Source organism: Antennarius striatus, chromosome 9, assembly GCF_040054535.1.
Source record: "Antennarius striatus isolate MH-2024 chromosome 9, ASM4005453v1, whole genome shotgun sequence".
NCBI classification, from domain to species: Eukaryota; Metazoa; Chordata; class Actinopteri; order Lophiiformes; family Antennariidae; genus Antennarius; species Antennarius striatus.
Window position 1 is genome coordinate 24,722,501 of NC_090784.1, and position 22,638 is coordinate 24,745,138.

Below are 22,638 nucleotides of genomic sequence, written 5' to 3' on the forward strand. Positions count from 1 at the left end.
AGTCACCTGTGTGAGTCACCTGTGTGAGTCACCTGTGTGATTCACCTGTGTGATTCACCTGTGTGAGTCACCTGTGTGAGTCACCTGTGTGATTCACCTGTGTGAGTCACCTGTGTGAGTCACCTGTGTGATTCACCTGTGTGAGTCACCTGTGTGATTCACCTGTGTGAGTCACCTGTGTGATTCACCTGTGTGAGTCACCTGTGTGATTCACCTGTGTGAGTCACCTGTGTGATTCACCTGTGTGAGTCACCTGTGTGATTCACCTGTGTGAGTCACCTGTGTGAGTCACCTGTGTGAGTCACCTGTGTGAGTCACCTGTGTGAGTCACCTGTGTGAGTGTCTGATTAAAATCCACCAATCAGCAACAGGTGTGCTGGTTCTAAGCTGCAGTGACAGAGGAGTTAGTTCGACCCCCCAGAGAACAAGAAGAGTCCTGTTGGGTTTGTCTGTGTTAAAACACTTTGGACCGTCTGCTGGTGGGATTAAGAGATATTACTACAGATTACTACAGATTACTACAGATGTTACTACAGATATTACTACAGACATTACTACAGATATTACGACAGATATTACTACAAGTGTTACTACAGATATCACTACAGATATTACTAAAATATTACCACAGATATTACTACAGATATTACTACAGATATTACTACAGATGTACTACAGGTGTTACTACAGATATTACTACAGATATTACTATAGATATTAATACAGGTGTTACTACAGATGTACTACAGATGTTACTACAGATGTTACTACGGATGTTACTACGGATGTTATTACAGATTTTACCAAAGATGTTACTAAAGATATTAATACAGATATTACTATAGATATTACTACAGGTGTTACTACAGATGTACTACAGATGTTACTACAGATATTACTACAGATATTACTACAGATGTTACTACAGATGTTACTACGGATGTTACTATGGATGTTATTACAGACGTTACTAAAGATGTTACTAAAGATATTACTACAGATATTACGACAGATATTAGTACAGATATTAGTACAGATATTAGTACAGATATTACTAAAGATATTACTACAGATATTTCTACAGATGTACTACAGGTGTTACTACAGATATTACTATAGATATTACTACAGATATTACTGCAGATATTACTACAGATATTACTACAGATATTACTATAGATATAGATATTGTTTGTCTCGAACACGAACGCCCTGACAAACAGACTGGAGTATCTCCTGCCACTGGATGCTTAACAAACTACAATGCCCCCACCAAGGAAAAGCCCGACACCAGAGGAGTTTGAGGAGATAAAACTCTCTCTCAATTCTCTGTGCGGCGATGTGATTGCGGTCAGAACGCAGCAGGAGCAGCTTCTGGAGCTCCTGGAGGAGGTGAAACTACTACGCCTCCAGAACGCGGAGAAGGAGAGGTGAATTGTGCATGTGGAGCGGTGAGTGGACGAGCTGGAAAAAATACTCCCGGATCAATGATGTGGTCATCACCGGCATCAACATCAGGCCCCGCTCATAAGCTCGTGCGGTGGCCGCGGACAGCGGGGAGCCCAGCGAGCAGGAGACACAATAGGTGGAGCAACAGGTGGATTCCTATCTCCAGAACAAGGGGATAGAGTTGGACCGGGAGCACATCGAGGCGTATCACCCACTACCAGTGGGGAACGAGAGACCACCAGCGCTCATCATAAGGTTTACTAATCGGAAAAAGAAAATGGCACTGCTGAAACAGGGGCGCAAACTAAAAGGAACAAATGTATTCATAAACGAGCACTTGACAAAGAAAAATGCTGACATCACAAGGATCGCAGGACAACTGAGAAAACAAGGCAAGAGTCAACAAACCTGGGTAACAAACTGTAAGATCTTCATCAAACTAAATGGGTCACCGGAGGCAGCAGAAGTCTTGGTGGTGAAGTACATAGAACACCTTGAACAGGATCGACATTGATGGAGCTTGTGACTCCTCATCATCACAATGCCAAACACACCCAGAACACAGACTACACCAAGCACCAATATGGACATGGACATGTTACAGAAGATCCTTCAGCATCAACAAATAGAACTGGAAACGTGTGAGTATCAAGAGCACACCACCACAGATACTGAAATAGACCCTGATAATCATTTCCTCTCTGCCATTGTTAAAAACTGAAATTATTTCACCCAAGAACTTTATGAAAACAGTGTAGATTCAGCAGATAGCCTGTCAATAATCCACTTTAATAGTCGAAGCATGTCCACGAACTTTGAGCCTATCAAAGACTACCTGCAACATTTCACTCGTCCATTTAGAAACCTGGTTCAATGATGACAAAGGTATTGATTTTTGTCTTGATGGCTATGAATTAGGATATATAAACAGAGTAGGTAAAACAGGAGGGGGGGTCGCCTTATACATTCACAAATCTGTTAAATTCAAAGTTTTAACTAATATGACAACAGCTGTGGAGGGACTATTTGAATGTTTAACAGTGGAAATTATAAATGACAAAAAACAAATATCATCCTGAGTTGTGTTCACCGGGCACCTGGTTCAGACTGGATTGGTTCAGAACTGTTTTCAACTGTCAAGCAAAAAATCATATTTATCTGTGGTGATTTTAACATTGATCTGTTAAACCCAACCAAGCCCCAAACAGTCGATGACTTCACTGATATAATGTACAGCTGGTCTCTGTATCCAACTAGAACAAAACCCAGCAGAATAACGTCACATAGTGCCACAATCATTGATAACATCTGTGCTAATATTATGGGAAATCAAATCACTAGTGGCCTATTTGTATGTGACATAACTGACCACTTACCTGTTTTTACTTTGTATGATGGTAATTTCAAGAAAACTAAAGACATTATGGCAAAAATCTCCAAATGAATTTTAACTGATGAAACGATCCAAGCCCTAAACAATAGTTTGGTGCTCCAGGATTGGACTTCAGTGTGCAGACACTTCAGCAGGCTGCAGGTTCCTCTGCTCAGAGCGAGTTTGTTTGCATAATTTTGCGTTTTTTTCCTATGTTTCTGCGTGTATTTTTCTAACGTTAAATTATATAATGTATAGTAATATGCTAGTGTACTCCAGGGAGGAGTTGATGTCCATGAGGGTCAAAGGAGACCCCGCAACACGCGATCTCATCCCCGCTGAGCTCCGACGGAGATATCGCGGATGCCGAGCGGGTCGCGTTGAAAGGACTAGACTACCGGCTAGAGCCGCTAACCGGAGGAGAGTCAAGCCCTCCGTCCCCTCCGTCATCACGGGGAACGTGAACTCTCTACCCAACAAGGTGGACGAACTGACGGCGCTGTGCAGGACTGATCACCGCTACCGGGAGGCCAGCTTGTTGGTGTTCTCTGAGACGTGGCTAACTGGCGACGTGCCGGACGCTAACGTCCGACTAACCGGCTTCTCCTCCGTCCGAGCGGACCGGGACACGAACACCGCCGGTAAGAAGAAAGGAGGTGGATTAATCATCTACACCAACGATAGATGGTGCCATCCGGGACATGTGACGGTGAAATCAACACTGTGTAACCGATCTGGAGCTAACAGCTGTTAGCATCAGACCCTACTACCTGGCGCGTGAATTCTCACACGTCATCGTCCTCGCCGTCTACATCCCTCCACGTGCGGACCCTGAGGCGGCACGAGAGACCATCTGTGGGACCACCTCTGCTCTTCAGACCCGGCACCCGGAGGCGCTCGTCATTATCACCGGTGACTTTAACCACGTCACCTTGGACTCATCTCTCCCCACAATGGTCCAGTGTGTAGACTGTCCCACAAGGAAGAACAGAACCATCGATCTGTTCTGCGCTAATGCTAAGGAGGCATACACCGCCACCCCCCTGAGGAAGGCCCAGAAGGAAGTGAGACTCTGCCTGAGGGAGGCCAAGGAGGCGTACAGGAGGAAGCTGGAGAAGCAGCTGGGACACAACCAGGTGCGGGAGGTCTGCAATGGGATGAGAACCATCACCGGACACGGGAAAGGGCGCAGCACTGTGGAGGGGAATATTGAACGAGCGAATGAACTAAACAGCTTTTTCAATCGGTTCAGCTCCCCCACCACTCCCGGCTCCTCGTCCCAGGCCTGTTCCGGTCCTGCAGATCGCTCCACTGATGCTCCCTCCTCCTGTGCGTCCTCTCCTTCCACCCCTGCCACTTCTCCCGAGCCCACTCCAAGAACTGCGAAGCTCAACGGCCCCACCTCAACCACTGGACTTCCAACCTCGCCACAAGCTCCTGCTCCCACCACGACGGAGACCATCATCACTGCAGACCTGGTGACGACAACGCTGAGGAGGCTTCGTCCCTACAAGGCGGCTGGACCAGATAAGGTCTCCCCAAGACTCCTCCGAGCCTGTGCTTCGGAACTGGGGGACCCCCTGCAACAATTGTTCAACCTCAGTCTGCGGCTGGGGAGGGTCCCGTCACTGTGGAAGACCTCCTGCATTGTCCCTGTACCCAAGAAAGGACGCCCTACTGAGCTCAACGACCACCGACCGGTCGCTCTTACCTCCCACGTAATGAAGACCCTAGAGCGACTGGTCCTGGAGCTCATGCGTCCACAGGTGCAGGGTGCTATGGACCCTCTCCAGTTCGCCTATCAGGCCAAGGTTGGGGTTGACGATGCTGTCATGTACCTCCTCCACCGCACACTCTCCTACCTGGACGCCGGGGGCTGTGCCGTCAGAGTGCTCTTCCTCGACTTTTCGAGTGCCTTCAACACCATCCAGCCCCGGCTCCTGCAGGATAAACTGACCTCCATGGCTGTGGACCCCTACCTCATGAGCTGGATTACGGACTACCTAATGGACAAACCCCAGTACGTCCGTATGGGGGACTGTTTGTCTTCTATGGTGACCAGCAGCACGGGGGCGCCACAGGGGACCGTTCTATCCCCCATTCTCTTCACCCTCTACACATCAGACTTCAAGCACAACTCGGATACATGCCACATACAGAAGTACTCCGATGACACCGCGATAGTGGCATGTATCCGGGAGGGTGATGAGGGGGGGTACAGGGCATTGGTGGCTGTATGAGGGGGGGGTACAGGGCATTGGTGGCTGACTTCATGGAGTGGTGCCAACAGAACCAGCTCCAGCTCAACGTCTCCAAGACAAAGGAGATGGTTCTGGATTTCCGGCGGGCACCTCCCTCTCCACAGCCGGTGATCATCAAAGGCAGTGAGGTGGGGGTGGTAGAAAACTATAAGTACCTGGGACTGCAGCTAGACAGCAGACTGGACTGGTCACTCAACTCTGACTGTGTGTACAAGAAGGGGCAGAGCAGGATGTACTTCCTGAGGAGGCTGGCCTCCTTCAACATCTGTCCTAAGCTCCTTCTCATGTTCTATCAGTCCGTAGTCTCCAGTGTGCTGTCATACGCCATTGTGTGTTGGGGTGGGGGGGCCAGGAAAAGAGATATGGACCGTCTGAACAGACTCATCCGCAGAGCGGGCTCAGTGGTCGGGCTGAGCCTGGACTCTGTGGATATGCTTCTGGAGAGCAGGACCATGTCTAAAATTAAGGCCATCATGAACAACACCAGGCACCCCCTACACACCACCTTCTCCCAGCAGAGAAGCACCTTCAGCGGCAGACTGCTGTCACACAGCGCCTCCACAGAGAGGCTGAGGTCCTCCTTCGTGCCATCAGGGGGTACAATGACTCTCTCAGGAGGAGCGGGGGGGAGGTGGCGAGGTCAGCACGGGGTTAAATGGATTTAATTTAATTTAATTTAAATTTTATTTTATACTGTTTATATATATATATATAATTTATTTATTTTTTATACTGTTTTATATTTTAATTCAATTTTATACTGTTTATATTTTAATACTGTAATATTTTTAAATTTTATACTGTTTATATTTTAATACTGTAATATTTTTAAATTTTATACTGTTTATATTTTAGTTACAGTTTAGTATATAAGTCCTGTTAGTGCTGCATGTGTCTGTTAGTGTAATGTATGTCTTGTGGTATGTCCTGTGATGTCAGTGTTTCTTTTTCTCCTGGTGTTTATCCAGTATTATTTGTTATGTAATGCCTGAGCAGTGGATATATGCAATTTCCTCTGGAATTATTAAAGTATCTATCTATCTATCTATCTATCTATCTATCTATCTATCTATCTATCTATCTATCTATCTATCTATCTATCTATCTATCTATCTATCTATCTATCTATCTATCTATCTATCTATCTATCTATCTATCTATCTATCTATCTATCTATCTATCTATCAGTGACCCTAATGTGGACAGTGCTTATTGTTCTTTTTTAGACGCCTTCACTTCCATGTATAATAATCACTGCCCTGTAAAAGATCATGTTATGAAGGAAAAACATCACAAAAGCCCTTGGATTACCAAAGGAATACTGAATGTCTGTAAGAAGAAAAATAATCTCTACAAATCTTTTATCAAAGTAAAAACAAAAGAAGTGGAAAAAAGATATAAGAAGAACAAAAATAAATTAACTGATATCATAAGAACCAGCAAACAATTATACTATCAAAAAAAGTTGCATGAAAATAAAAACAATATAAAAGGAACTTGGAATGCTTTGCAAAGCCTAATCAAACAAAAATCCTCAAAGTTGACATACCCTGATTACTTTATTGATGAAAATGTTGAAGATTATAACATGAATAATGTAGTAAATAAGTTCAACATTTTTTGTGAATGTTGGCCCTAAGTTGGCTGGTGATATTCTTCATAGTGGAATTGCAAAGTCAACTATTGGAAATAATGCCTTTTCATTCTTCCTCTCAGCTACTAATGAGCAGGAAGTGACAAAGATCATGCAGAAGTGTTAAAGTAAGTTCTCCACCGACTGTCATGACATTAGCATGTCCCTGTTAAAAAATTATACTAAATATTACTATAAATAAATATTGTCAATCCTTTAACTTATATCTATAACTTGTCATTCCAGACTGGCTGTCTTCCAAGCAAAATGAAAATTGACAAAGTAATTCCACTCTTCAAAAATGAAAACAAACATACATTTAATAATTACAGACCAATCTCACTTTGGCCTCAATTTTCAAAAATTTTAGAGAAACTCTTCGACACTCCACTTGAAAAGTTTCTTGAGAAACATCAGATAATTAATGAAGGTCAGTATGGTTTTCGAACCAAAAGAACTACATCAATGGCAATAACAGAAGCTATTGAAGAAATAACTAACGCACTGGAGCAGAAAAAGTATGCAGTTGGTCTCTTCATTGATCTGAAAAAAGCATTTGACACTATTAACCACGTAATATTACTGAATAAAATGGAAAGATATGGATTTAGGGGGTTGGCTGGGGACTGGTTAAAAAGTTATTTAATGGGGTGGGTACAGTTGGTAAAAATGGGTCAGCATTCATCAGTTGTACTTGGCATTGCTTGTGGTGTCCCCCAGGGGTCAGTGTTGGGGCCAAAACTGTTCAATCTGTGCATAAATGATATATTTAACACAACCAAAGTCCTGAAACTCATACTATTTGCTGATGACACAAATATATTTTACAGTAGTGATGATTATTTTGAGCTTGTAAACACAGTAAACAGGGAACTAAACACAATAAAAGAATGGACGGACACAAATAAATTATCTTTGAATATAAATAAAACCAAGGTAATGATGTTTGGAAATCGCAGCATAAGGTCTGAACAGAAAATGAGTATTGATGGCACTCAAATTGAATTTGTAAGTGAAAATAATTTTTTAGGAGTTATAATTGATAGTAAATTGTCATGGAAACCCCATGTCAGACACATAAAAACAAAAATCTCCAAAACCCTCTCAATTATAAATAAAGCAAAACTATACCTTGATGGAAATGCACTCCGTACTTAATACTGCACCTTGGTCCTCCCATACCTGACATATTGTGTTGAAGTTTGGGGAAATACTTACCAGAACACAATAAATCCTCTGATCATACTACAGAAAAGAGCAGCGCGGATCTTTCATAAGGTTGGTTTTCTTGAACATACTCATAACCTGTTTACGCAGTCAAAGTTGCTAAGATTTCATGATCTTGTACAATATAATACATCAAAAGTTTTATATAAAGCATTCAACAAATTATTACCACCAGACCTCCAACGATTCTTTATAACTCCAGTCAGAGCTCATAACTTGAGAGGTTTTGGATATTTGTCATTGCAGAGAGCTCAAACCACACGTAAAGGTTTTTGTGTGTCTGTGTGCGGAGTGAAACTCTGGAACAATCTGGACTCACAACACAAGCAATGCAAAAGTACTCAACAATTCAAACTGTTATATAAACATGGTCTCTGGTCAAAATGTAGAGATGAGGGTCGTTAACTCAAACTGCTGTTCTGTTTGTTAACATGTGCTCAGTGTTTCTTGATCATCGTTGGTATTTGTTAATTATTGTTGTTGGCATTTGTCCATTACCATTGTTGGTATATTGTACATTACCATTGTTGGTATATTGTACATTACCATTGTTGGTATATCGTATATTACCATTGTTGGTATATTGTATATTACCATTGTTGGTATATTGTACATTACCATTGTTGGTATATTGTACATTACCATTGTTGGTATATTGTCCATTACCATTGTTGGTATATTGTATATTACCATTGTTGGTATATTGTACATTACCATTGTTGGTATATTGTACATTACCATTGTTGGTATATTGTACATTACCGTTGTTGGTATATAGTTTGAATCTTGAAGCAGTGAAGCTCAGTGTGTTGATCTCTGAATCAGGAGCTGGGGTGGGATTACATCAGTTTTCTTCTTCCCACTCCCTTTCAGGCAGAATTGTATTGTTGGGTTATGATCTTTATTTATTATTTGCTTATTTAATTATTTTCTTTGTTGTTGTTTTTTGTTTTGTTTTTCCTTGCCTTGCCTGAAATAAATGAATAACTTACTAACTACAGATATTACTACAGATATTACTACAGATATTACTACAGATGTACTACAGGTGTTACTACAGATATTACTACAGATATTACTACAGATGTACTACAGGTGTTACTACAGATATTACTGCAGATATTACTACAGATATTACTACAGATGTACTACAAGTGTTACTACAGATATTACTATAGATATTACTACAGATGTACTACAGGTGTTACTACCGATATTACTATATTTATTACTATAGATATTACTACAGATATTACTACAGATATTACTACAGATATACTACAGGTGTTACTACAGATATTACTATAGATATTACTACAGATATTACTACAGATGTACTACAGGTGTTACTACAGATATTACTATAGATATTACTATAGATATTACTACAGATCTTATGACAGATACTACTGACAGATATTGCTACAGATATTACTACAGATATTGCTCTAAATATTACTACAGATATTATTACACATATTACTACAGATATTACTATAGATATTACTATAGATATTACTACAGATATTACTACAGATGTTACTACAGATATTACTACAGATTTTACTACAGATGTTACTACAGATTTTATTGACAGATATTACTACTGATATTGCTACAGATATTACTGCAGATAATACTACAGATATTACTACAGAAATTACTACAGATATTACTACTTTTTAATGACCAGCTGGCTTTAACATGTTGATAAAACTAATATATGTTACTCATTTTTTTCTTTGCATTTAAACAGTTATGATGTTATTAATAAAACCATTAAATTAATAATTAATCAATAATTATTACTAAATTATTAATATTAATTAATAATAGATTCATTTAAATTAACAGCTTGTTTAGTTTTTATATTGATCTATTGTCTAAACTCAATCCTTGCATTTCTTCTACCATATATTCTGTTATTACTGATGCATAAAGGTCATGTTGGGATTCACATATTTAATTGAAGCGTATCCCAGGATGCACTGCTTTGTGGAGGTAACATGAACTCTGCACCCCATATTGTTGCTTAGTAACACATTGTTTGTGATGGAGTATGTGAGATCTGGATAACATGAACCAGAGGGCGGAGAAACACACACATAAAGGGGCGGAGCCAGGTGGGAGTCTAACCTGTGAGATGGGGGCGTGGACATAAATCCAGCCAGTGCTGGGGTTGATCTGCAGGTAAGCCGGCGTCTGATTGGACAGCGAGTAGGTGATGGCCGCGTTGCTGCCCAGGTCGTCATCGTGTGCTGCCGCCCGCAGGAAACTGGTTCCTATGGGTGTGTCCTCCCGCAGGAAGTCTGAGGAGAGACGGGCCGTCAGGGGGCGGAGTCACAGACAGATTCCACTGGTGGAGGGCGGAGCACATACGTCGTTTGACCCTGAGCGCCTCACGTGCTCGGGGGTGTGGCTGATGTGTAGAGGTCAGTCTGAGGTGGGCGGGGCAGTGGGCGGTACTCACACTGGTAGCGGCTATTCTCAAACTTGGGGTCGTTGTCGTTCTGGTCGCCGATGGCGACAGTGATGCGACAGACGCCGATGAGCGGCGCGGCGGCGCGGTCGGTAGCCGTCACTGTCAGCGTGAATTCCCGCTGGCGCTCGCGGTCGAAGCTTGCGGTGGTGGTGATCACGCCTGGGGACACACGCACCCCGTTACCATGACGACCAGCACGGGCAGGAGACCCGTCTGACGGGTGCGGCGGAACTCACCGGTGTCGGGGTCGATGGCGAAGCCGGGTGACGCCCCGCCCCGCCCCACCAGGCCGTACTGGACCTCGCCGTTCACGCCCATGTCGGCGTCGAGCGCCCGCACGCGCAGCACTGCCGTCCCCGGGGGCTGGTTCTCCAGGACCCCCGCCTGCAGGCTGGAGTTCTCACACTGATGGCACAGGAAGAGTCAGCTGACCTGATGATGTCATCGCCGCCACGCCCCCCGACCGTACTCACCTCCTGGAACAACGGCTTGTTGTCGTTGACGTCGTTGATTCCTACGACCACCTGGGCGGAGCTACTGAGTGGGTGCGGCCCCCCCGACGCATTATCATCCGTGGCGGTGATGTTGAGAACGTACCGCAGCCCCCGCAGCCTGGGGGCGGGGCTCCGCCTCAGTCTGATGACACCTGGAGAAACACGGCGGGGTCAGACGGGTGACCGCGCCGCAGCGATGACATCACCAGTGTGGGCGGGGGACTCAGCATGACCCCACCCCTCCCTCACCCCCCCCCCCCCTCCCTTACCCTTCTGGTGGTCCAACAGGAAGTTGTTGTCCTCGTTGCCCCCGGTGATGGCGTAGGAGATGGCGTCTCCGTCTGGGTCGTTGGCGTGAACGATGGCGACCAGCGTGCCGGGACCGGCGTCCTCACTCAGGAAGGTGTGGTACCTGGACAGGAGGGGCGGAGTCAGTCCACCAGGAGGAGGAGTCAGTCAACCAGGGGGAGGAGTCAGACTCACGCGCTCTGGGAGAACGCCGGTGCCTCGTCGTTGCTATTGGACACCCGGATGCGGACGGAGGCGGTGCCGGTCCGAGGAGGTTCCCCCGCATCCACGGCGACCACCACAAACTCGTAGGCATGATTTGATCTCTCGTAGTCAAGGCGACGGGCGGGGCTGACCACACCCCCAGATGTGATGTCAAAGTCATCGCTGACGACGAAGTAGGAGAGGTCGGAGTTCACCCCGGAGTCACAGTCCCGCGCCAGGACTGAAGAAGAGGAGGAGTCAGGTGAGAAAGAGGAGTCAGGTGAGGAGAGGGGCAGCAGTGTGTGATAAAGGAAGATTATTAAGGGGGGAGGAGACTGAGGTGAAACGGGGGAGTGGTCAGTGGAGTGGGCGGTACCTTGCAGCAGGGAGGCTCCCATGGCGACGCTCTCAGGTACGTTGTCTCGGGCGTAGATGGCGTGGTGGAACTCGGGCGTGCAGTCGTTCTCATCCGTGATGTGTACGACAACCTGGAGGAGGCGCCGCTGTTATTACCACACCCACTGACAGTCAGAGGTCACATGACTGACCCCAGTGGCCATGCGAGCTCGAGTCGGTCGTACCTCCGTCACGCCGCTCAGGTCGGTGTCGGCTTCGATGGCGCGGACCTGCAGGGTGAAGAGGGCGTGTCCGGTCTCGTAGTCCACGGTCTGGGCGAGGCTCAGGGCGCCGCCCTCCTGGTCGATGTTGAACACGCCGCCAGGGTTCAACAGCAGCACGTATGACACACGCTTGTTCTGGAAGGACACGGCATGGACCACGCCCACGCTAACGGAACGCAACCGACAGCAGTTAGACTACGACCAGACACCCACTCAGCCTTAGCTTAGCATGGGCTAACAGATCTGAGTGATTTCTAACGTTGGCTGTAATGAATAGCTTTAATGCTAACTGCTACTGAAACACATGCTAACTATCTCACATAGTCACAGACAGATAGCATAGCCTTCAGGCTAGTAGCCCCCCTAACCTTTGTTGCTGACTTAAAGCATTAGCCTTTAAAGCATTACTCTAACACACACACACACACACACACACACAACCACACACACACACAACCACACACACACACACACACAACCACACACACACACACAAACACCCACACACACACACACAACCACACACACACACACACACAAACACCCACACACACACACACACAACCACACACACACACACACACAAACACCCACACACACACACAAACACCCACACACACACACACACAACCACACACACACACACACACAACCACACACACACACACACAACCACACACACACACACACACACACACACACACACACACACACACACAACCACACACACACACACAAACACCCACACACACAACCACACACACACACACACACAAACACCCACACACACACACAAACACCCACACACACACACACACAACCACACACACACACACACACACACACACACACAACCACACACACACACAACCACACACACACACACACACAACCACACACACACACACAAACACCCACACACACACACACAACCACACACACACACACACACACAAACACCCACACACACACACAAACACCCACACACACACACACACAACCACACACACACACACAAACAACCACACACACACACACACACACACACAACCACACACACACACACACACACACACAAACAAACACAAACACACGCAAACACCCACACCCACACCCACACACAAACACCCACACACACACACACACACACAAACACCCACACCCACACACACACACACACACACACAAACACCCACACCCACACACACACACAAACACCCACACACATACACACACAGATTGTTGGGGGTGGAGCGTCCAATCAGATAGCTCCGGCCGTCCTCACTCACGATTGGCCGGTGGGCGTGGTCTCAGGGACCCTCAGGCTGTAGGTGGCGTTGGTGAACTGTGGGGGTCGCTGTCCAGCCAGGATGGCCACGGCGGCGGGGGGGCTCTTGTGGCCCCGCCCATCCACCGCCTGCACGTGCATCACGTACTCCCTGCTGGGGGTCAGAGGTCGTCCTGTGGTCCGGATGTCACCGGAGCGCCGGTCCACCTCGAAGCTTTCCTCCCCCCCTGTAGAGAACAGGTGTGTCACATGACTGGCTCTAGGACACACCTCCATCACTCAGGCCACACCTCCACTCAGGTAACCATACTATGTGTGAAACTGAGATATCAGATCCAGAGAGATCTATCAGTAAATTATGATTGTTTAGTTCTGTCTGATCGTCTATGTGACTATCATTTTTTGTGAGATTGTTTTCTACTCGGTAAACAGGAGGTGAAGCTTCGTCACCGTCTAGCAGGAAGAACTGGGTCGGTCCGGGGGCGTCATGTTGTTGCCGTGCCGACAGGTGGTACACCACGGAGCCAGGCGCAGCATCAGGACCGACAGCGCCCAGGTAGGGCAACGGGAACATGTTCCACCGCAGCGCGGCATGATGGGACGGCAGCAGCATCAGCCGGCACAGGTAGGACTGCTCACCTGCAGGGGGAGGAGCTTGTTACTCTGAGGTCAGCATGTCACGTGACCACAACCACAATGATGTCATCACGTGGTCCAAACAACCGGGTAGTGATGTAACATTTTTAATTAGCGCCAGTCCAGCTAACTGGTGGATGTCTTCCTGCTAGCAGGGGCAATTAGCCTAGCGGCCTGGAGGACTCACTGAACAGTCATGCATGCCTGACAAACTGCAGAGGAACTGCTAACGCTAACGCTAACCAGCCTTGAAGTGAAAGACCTGAGCAACGAGCCATTTCCACGGGATGTGTATGTGTGTGTGTGTGACCTGACCTCAGATATCCAATCAGATCCCTGATGTCACCGCAGCCGCGCCCATGCCACGCCCTGCTGATAGGCTGGGAGCTAACCCTGATCTCGGAGGGTGGGGCTGAAAGTTGACCTCTGGTCTGACGGCTGATGTATAATGAAGCCGACGCCCACTTACTGCAGTGACTTTATGGGTGACCGTTGCATTGTGGGTAATGTAGTGTTGGTGCCAAACACAAGCAGGTGGCTGTGGCCTGGGGGGCCGGTTCTAATGCTAATTCAATATCAGCAATTCACCCCCGGGCCGGATCCGGCCCCCGGGCCTAGACTTCAACCGATGTGTTCTAGAAGAACCTTTGATTTGGGGTGTTGTCGGTCTGGAGGTGCGTTCGGGGCTCATGGGACGTTTCAGACTGGTCGTCTGAACGATGAAGATCTGCGCCGTTTTGTCAGACATTAAAAAGTAAACCTCTCCAAGGAACCATCACTTTATCGTGGTGGAGAGGTTTGTGTGCCCTAAGGATCCTGGGAGCTATGTTGTCGGGAGTCTTGTACTCCTGGTAGGGTCACCCAAGGCAAACAGGTCTCAGGTGAAGGGCCAGACAAAGAATGGTTCAGAAGATCCCATGAAAAACGGAAAAGGGAAAAATGTGACCCTGCCCGGAGGAAGCCCGGGGCCCACGTCTGGAGCCAGGCCTGGACGGAGGGCCCGTCAGCGAGTGCCTGGTGGCCGGGTCTGCCATGGGGCCCGGCCGGGCTCAGACCGAAAAAGGCAACATGGATTCTTCCCACCCCTGTGGACCCACCACCCACAGGGCAGACAGATGGGGTCGGGTGCGCTGCCATATGGGTGGCAGTGACGACGGGGGGTCACGACGGACCAGACCCGGGCGGCAGAAGCTGGCTTTGGGGACGTGGAATGTCACCTCACTGGAGAGGAAGGAGCCAGAGCTTGTGTTGGAGGTGGAGCGTTACCAGTTGGATCTGGGGGGGCTTACCTCCACGCATACCCTCTGTTCTGGATCCAAACTCCTGGATAGGGGTTGGACCTGGTTTTACTCTGGAGTTGCGTCAGGCGTGAGGCGCAGGGCGGGTGTGGGGATACTCACAAGCCCCCGGCTGAGCACCGCTGTATTGGAGTTTACCCCGATGGATGAGAGAGTCGCTTCCCTACGCCTTAAGGCTGTGGGGGGGGGGGGAAACTCTGACTGTTATTTGTGCATACGCACCAAATATCAGTCCAGAGTATTCGGCCTTCTTGGGGTCCCTAAATGGGGTCCTTGAAGGGACTCCATTGTTCTCCTGGGGGACTTCAATGCACACGTCGGCAATGATGGAGACACTTGGAGGGGTGTGATAATAATAATAATAAACCTTTATTGTCCCACAGTGGGGAAATTTGTGCGATCGTGGCAGCAGGGGGGGGGGGGGTTCAGACATAAATAGTTAAATAATATACATACATATTAACATCTGCAACATATGAAATTTACATATTCACATATTGGAAACATATTAACATATATCATGTTATCTGAATGTACATTATATCCACACATCCAAAATACACACTACAGGCTGAAGATTACATTGATCATCCAGAATTAGAACGTTTTGTTCTTTGAGTTTGGTGAGTTCTTGGAGTTCCCTGAGTTCTTTGAGTGGTCTGCTGGGAGGACTGCTGGTTGTACAGTCTGACAGCCGTGGGCAGGAAGGACCTGCGATAGCGTTCCCTCACGCATCTCGGGTGAAGCAACCTATCGCTGAAGGAGCTCTCCAGTGATGTCAGTGTGCCCTGTAGAGGGTGGGAGTGGTTCTTCATCATTGATGACAGCTTGTTTGTCATCCTCCTCTCCACCACCACCCCCACTGAGTCCAGGGAGCATCCTAGGACAGAACCCGCCTTCTTAATCAGCCTGTCCAGTCTCTTCCTGTCGGCCGCAGTGATGCTGCTGCCCCAGCAGACCACCCCATGAAAAATAGCTGAGGCTACAACCGTGTCATAAAAGGTCTTTAGGAGCGACCCCCGCACTCCAAAAGACCTCAGCCTCCGCAGCAGATAGAGTCTGCTCTGACCCTTTTTATAAAGTGAGTGGGTGTTGGTGCTCCAGTCCAGTTTATTGTTGAGGTGAACACCCAGGTACTTGTACGAGGACATCACCTCGATGTCCGTACCCTGGATCTTCACCGGTGTAACCGGGCAGAGTGATCGCCTGCGGAAATCCACCACCAGCTCCTTGGTTTTACCCGCGTTGATCTGGAGGCGGTTCCGCTGGCACCAGTCCACAAAGTCCTGGGTCAGTTCTCTGTACTCTCTATCGTCCCCATCGGTGATGAGGCAGACGATTGCAGAGTCGTCAGAGAACTTCTGCAGGTGACATGTGGGGGAGTTGTAGGAGAAGTCTGCAGTGTACAGGGTGAACAGGAACGGAGCCAGAACCGTTCCCTGAGGTGCCCCTGTGCTGCAGACAACTGTGTTCGACACACAGTCCCGGGTCCTCACGAACTGCAGGCGATTGGTCAAATAGTCCAATATCCAGTCCGTAAGGTGGTGGTCCAACCCAGTGATCTCCAGCTTGTCCCTCAACAGTGCTGGTTGTATCGTATTGAAAGCACTGGAGAAATCAAAAAACATGATCCTCACAGTGCTCCCAGGCCTCTCCAAGTGGGACAGTGCTCGGTCTAGGAGGAAAATGACGGCGTCATCCACCCCGATGGCAGGCTGGTAAGCGAACTGGAGTGGGTCCAGTGATGGGCTCACCAGGGGGCGGAGATGACAGAGGACCAAACGCTCCAGGGTCTTCATCAGGTGAGACGTTAGTGCCACTGGCCTGTAGCTGTTTAGGTCCTTGGGATGCGGGGTCTTGGGCACGGGAACCAAGCAGGACGTTTTCCACAGCTGTGGAACCCTTCCCAGCTTCAGGCTCATGTTGAACATGTGTCCAACAATCCCACACAGCTGGTCTGCGCAGGATTTCAGGAGCCTGGAGCTGATGCCGTCTGGACCCGCAGCCTTCCTCGTCTTGATCCTCCGGAGCTGGTTTCTCACCTGGGACTCAGTGAGGGACAGGGTGGAGCAGGGGGACTGTGTGCTGGGGGGTGTGGGTGAGGGGGGTGGGTTGAAGAGGTGAACTGTAGGGGGTGGTTGTAACATGACCTGAGCAGTGGGGGGTGGCCGTGAGCTGATTGTTGTAGAGGGGGAGGGGGAGGAGCTGTGGTGGTGTTGGAGATGGGCAGGGGTAGGGTGGGAGGAGGAGGAGGAGGGGGCTACAGCATGGAGGGCTGGGCTGGGGGGGGGCGTGGATGCCTGATCGAATCTATTGAAAAATTTGTTTAGGTTATCTGCCCACTTCTGGTCCCCAGTGACCTGGCGGTTGGGTCCTTTATGGCCTGAGATGGTCTTCAGGCCCCTCCACACCTCGCTGACGTTCTGCTGCAGCTGGTCCTCCATCCTCCTCCCGTACATGTTCTTCCCCTCTCTGATTTTCCTCCTCAGCTCCCTCTGGACAGCCTTCAGCTCGTCCTTGTTTCCAGACCTGAAGGCCCTTTTCTTCTCCTTAAGAAGGGCCTTAATGTCCGGGGTGATCCAGGGTTTGTTGTTGGGATAACACCGTACGGTCCTGGTGGGTACGGTGTTATCCACACAGGAGTTAATGTAGACTGTGACGGTGTTTGTGAGACCCTCAATGTCCTCCCCGTCCTCCCTCCTCTGTTCTGTGGAAGCAGTCCTTCAAAGCATCTTCTGCCTCGTCGGACCATCTCCTCACAGTGCGGGACACAGCTGGTTGCCTTTCCACAAGAGGCTTGTAGACGGGCAGGAGATGAACCAGGTTGTGGTCTGCTCTTCCCAGGGGGGGGAGGGGTGATGATATGTATGCCTCCTTGGTGTTGGCATAGCACAGGTCCAGTATTTTACTGTCTCTGGTGAAACAAGTAACGTACTGGGTGAAGGTGGGCAGAGTGGAGGACGGGGGGGCGTGTGTGTGTGTGTAGGTGTGTGTGTGTGTGTGTGAGCAAGTGTGTGTGTGTGTGTGTGTAGGTGTGTGTGTAGGTGTGTGTGTAGGTGTAGGTGTGTGTGAGAGCAAGTGTGTGTGTGTGTGTAGGTGTGTGTCTGTGTGTGTGTCTGTGTGTGTTTGTGTGTGAGCAAGTGTGTGTGTGTGTGTGTAGGTGTGTGTCTGTGTGTGTGTCTGTTTGTGTGTGAGCAAGTGTGTGTGTGTGTGTAGGTGTGTGTGTAGGTGTAGGTGTGTGTGAGAGCAAGTGTGTGTGTGTGTGTAGGTGTGTGTCTGTGTGTGTGTCTGTGTGTGTTTGTGTGTGAGCAAGTGTGTGTGTGTGTGTGTGTAGGTGTGTGTGTAGGTGTAGGTGTGTGTGAGAGCAAGTGTGTGTGTGTGTGTGTGTGTGTAGGTGTGTGTCTGTGTGTGTGTCTGTGTGTGTGTGTGTGAGCAAGTGTGTGTGTGTGTGTGTGTAGGTGTGTGTGTGTGTGTGTGTGTCTGTGTGTGTGTAGGTGTGTGTGTGTGTCTGTGTGTAGGTGTGTGTGTGTATCTCTGTGTGTGTAGGTGTGTGTGTGTAGGTGTGTGTCTGTCTGTAGGTGTGTGTGTGTATCTCTGTGTGTGTAGGTGTGTGTGTGTAGGTGTGTGTCTGTGTGTGTCTGTAGGTGTGTGTGTGTCTGTGTGTGTGTAGGTGTGTGTGTGTGTCTGTGTGTATGTGTCTGTGTGTATGTGTCTGTGTCTGTGTGTCTGTAGGTGTGTGTGTGTGTGTGTCTGTAGGTGTGTGTGTGTGTGTCTGTGTGTGTGTGTGTCTGTAGGTGTGTGTGTGTGTCTGTGTGTGTGTGTCTGTGTGTCCTCATGAAGTCAGTGACATCACAGATTTCTGCTGGTCCATGTGGATGTGGATTGGTCAAATAAACCAAACCTGGATGAAGCCCCGCCCCCTCCCTGACCTCTGACCTGTTCCCAGAACAGAGGGGCAGAGCCAGCAGGGGTTTATTCCAGTACGACATTCAACCCTACATGATGGCTCCGTTACACACACACACATACACGCACACACACACACACCTACATACACACCTACACACACACCTACACACACACACACACACACCTACACGCACACATACACACACACCTACACACACCTACACACACACCTACACACACACACACCTACACGCACACATACACACACACCTACACACACACCTACACACCTACACACACACTCCTGTTGATGCGTGGCGGCTGTTCGGTTGGTTTTCCTCTATTGACTAGCTTAGCACAGGCTACATGCTAATGCTAGGTGCTGTTGCTCCATCCAGTTTGACGACAGGAAGCAGACAGAATGTTAGAACGTTAGCCTCCAGGAGGCGTCGTCAGAAGGATGCCCGAGCTCCGCCTCCTCACCGCCGCCATGTCATCCTCTTTGATTTGCGTGTCCCTGCTGTGCTAACAGCTTATTGATCGTCGATCAGCAGTGGCCTGAGGGCAGAACGCTCACTGGTCAAGTAGGACAAGGTCGTCCTGTTCAGAGGACCAGAACACCAAGAGGTCCTGCTGGCGTGTTAGCATCAGTTAGCATCGTTAGCTGCTGTTACCAGACCAGTGTTTGTTTGAGCTGCGTTCAGTTATTACACACACACACACACACACACACACACACACACACACACACACACACACACAACAAATGAATCCAAGCGGCAGCAGTGGCTCAGGGCGGCAGTGGCTCAGTGGTAAAGCGGGCGGTAGAGCGGGTCGTCCTATGATTTAAGATCGGCGGTTCGATTCCCAATCCCGCCCAAAAAATACCCGGAGGTGAGCTAACAGTGGGAGGTGTCAGCTCACCTCTGGAGCACTGCCGAGGCGCCCTTGAGCAAGGTGCCGTCCCCTTTACAAATTGCTCATTTGAGGCGCACCAAGAAGGAGCTGCCTGCCACTCTACCTCCGCTGCATGCCTACAGGCCCCCCTGTGTGTGTGTGTGTGTGTGTGTGTGTGTGTGCTACGGGGGCCTGTACACACAACATATATATGCATGTGTTTGAATCGTTAGCTAGAGTGTGCTTTCTTAATTTCCCTTCGGGGATCAAAACAGTATATAAAATTAAATTAAATTAAATTAAGCTGCAGGAAATGGAACACACCCCGAAGAATTGACACCACGTGACTCGATCAGCATTAAACTGGCCGATGACGGATGAAACGCAAAACCCCGCCCCCACCTTGACGTCACTGCTGACGCCACTTCTGACTGGCTTCGAACCAGAACCAGAACCGTCTGGGATAAAACCTCGAGTGACGTCATCAACATCAAACAACGACTATGACCCCCTTCACCCCGCCCCCACCGGACCGGGTCTTACCTCGGAGGTTCCGGACCCGCACGCGCACCTCGGCGGGCTCGCGCAGGGCCCGCGCCAGGAGCAGCCGCCCGGTGTCCGGCTCGACGCGCACCGGCGGGTCGGCCCCCGCCTCCAGCTCGAAGCGCCGCCGCTCGAACCTCCGGTCCGGCACCGTGAACACCGGGGCCCCGGCGGTCACGTGGTCCGGGACGGTCACGGTGTGGGCGGGCTCCTCGGTCAGAGCCCGGGGCGTCCGCCGCGCGCCGCCGGAGCGGCTGACGGTGACGCGCAGGAACACCGGGTCGCTGCGGAGCGCCGGGTCCCCGCCGTCCCGGGCGGAGAGGCGCAGGGTCACCCGCGTGACGCCCACCAGCGATCCGACCAGCCTCACCTGGCCGCTGCCCGGAACCACGTGCAGCAGGTGAGACTCTGGCATCGCGTAAACGGTGACGCGTCCGTTCCTGCCCGCGTCGTCGTCCCGGGCGCGGAATTGGGCCAGTTCGGTTCCGAGCGGCGTCAGCTCGTCCGCGTCCACCGTCTGGTTCCCGCCGGCGAACCGGGGCACGTTGTCGTTCCGGTCCGACACCTCGACCCGGACCCCCACCGCTCCGCTCCGACACGGCGACGGCAGCTCCACCGTCAGCCGGTACGAGGCGACGGACTCCCGGTCCAGGGGTCTGGAGGAGACCAGAACCGGGCGCCCGCCGCGGCGAACGAGACGGAAATCCGCAGCGTGGTCCCCCTTCAGGCCGGCGCGCAGGTCCGCCCGGCGGCAGCCGCCGGTTCCGACCGGCAGCGCCACGCCGGCCACCGGCGACCCGGCCGGGGAGTTCTCCGCTATCCATCCGCAGTACCGCGCTGGGTGCCCCGGACACACCGGACACACCGGGGAGACCCGCAGCAGCAGCAGCACCGGGAGCACCGGGACCAGGACCGGAGCCGTCATGGTTCCATCAAACCGGAGCAGACGCGTCTCTGACGGAAGACCGGAGCCGAACCGGACACTCGGTTCTCGGGTCCCAGATCCTGTGAGCGGGAAGAAGTCGGTCCCGAGCACGAGGGAAAACAACAGGAAGCAGATCATTAATCAGTTCATCAATCAATCGATCAGTTTGAACCTTTCCAACCAGTTCCAGTCCCGGTTGTGTCTCCACCGGAGGACGCACCGGACTGACGGTGACAGACGCCCCCTCCCTCCATGTGGAACCACAGGCCCCGCCCCACCCCACCTCAGGCGGCGGAGGGACCCGCCCACCGGCATGCTGACCCTAGGGGACACGCAGTGCTGACGTCATACCTCACGGTCCCCTGCCTGCAGCGGGTAATCATGACGTCACACAGCTGCTCTGTACAGATGATGTCGCCCCCTCCAGGGAGGTGGAGCAGTGCCCCTCACGTGCGTCCAGGAGCTGCTCGGGATTGGTTGTTGGTTCTGGAGGGAATGGACCCACAGGAGAACCCGTCTGATTGGTCCGGTAGAACGAGGGGAGGAGTTTCAGAGAAGGCCCTGAACCTGTGAGCCAGTGGACCGTCTGTGGCTCATGGGTCGACCCATGCAGATCTTTAGCCACGCCCCCAGGTTCATCCTGACTGCTGATCTCCAATCAGATTGATCATTAGGACGAGGTCAATGTTCTACTCCCTGAGGTTCTGAGACTGACCCAGGTTGGTTCTGGTTCAGATCAGACTCTGGCTGAGTCAGACGGGGCGAGCCAATCGGATCACAGAGACACTATGGTCCGTTTAGTCCGATGGATCCACTTAACGGTCTGGGGGGACGGTGGGAAGAACCGGCGCCACGAGAACCCACTTCACATCAACCCTAACCCAACTTCACTAGTGATACTAGTGATGCTGTAAGTACTAGTCATAGTATTGATACTAGTGTTACTGTGACTACTAGTGATACTGTAACTACTAATATTATAATATACTATACTAATACTACAAACTAATACTATGACACAAACTAATACTATGACACAAACTAATACTATTACACTAATACTATGACACGAACTAATACTATGACACAAACTAATACTGACACAAACTAAT

The 22,638-nt window shown here is 49.7% G+C and overlaps 1 protein-coding gene across 1 annotated transcript in view; it reads right to left on the bottom strand.

Annotated features, from left to right (window-relative positions):
- The window catches only part of si:dkey-22o22.2 (neural-cadherin), a 43,035-nt gene extending 20,614 nt beyond the window's left edge, over positions 1–22,421 (bottom strand). Inside the window, exons 1-11 of the mRNA XM_068323480.1 lie at positions 20,602–22,421; positions 13,769–13,957; positions 13,320–13,545; positions 11,992–12,196; positions 11,787–11,898; positions 11,402–11,651; positions 11,188–11,330; positions 10,898–11,070; positions 10,661–10,829; positions 10,413–10,583; positions 10,079–10,251 (exon numbers count right to left, since the gene is read on the bottom strand). Of these exons, the coding sequence (XP_068179581.1) occupies positions 10,079–10,251; positions 10,413–10,583; positions 10,661–10,829; positions 10,898–11,070; positions 11,188–11,330; positions 11,402–11,651; positions 11,787–11,898; positions 11,992–12,196; positions 13,320–13,545; positions 13,769–13,957; positions 20,602–21,664 (2,874 nt within the window). The 5' untranslated portion in view covers positions 21,665–22,421. The remainder of the gene's footprint in view (positions 1–10,078; positions 10,252–10,412; positions 10,584–10,660; positions 10,830–10,897; positions 11,071–11,187; positions 11,331–11,401; positions 11,652–11,786; positions 11,899–11,991; positions 12,197–13,319; positions 13,546–13,768; positions 13,958–20,601) is intronic.
- Positions 22,422–22,638: the final 217 nt, after the last annotated feature.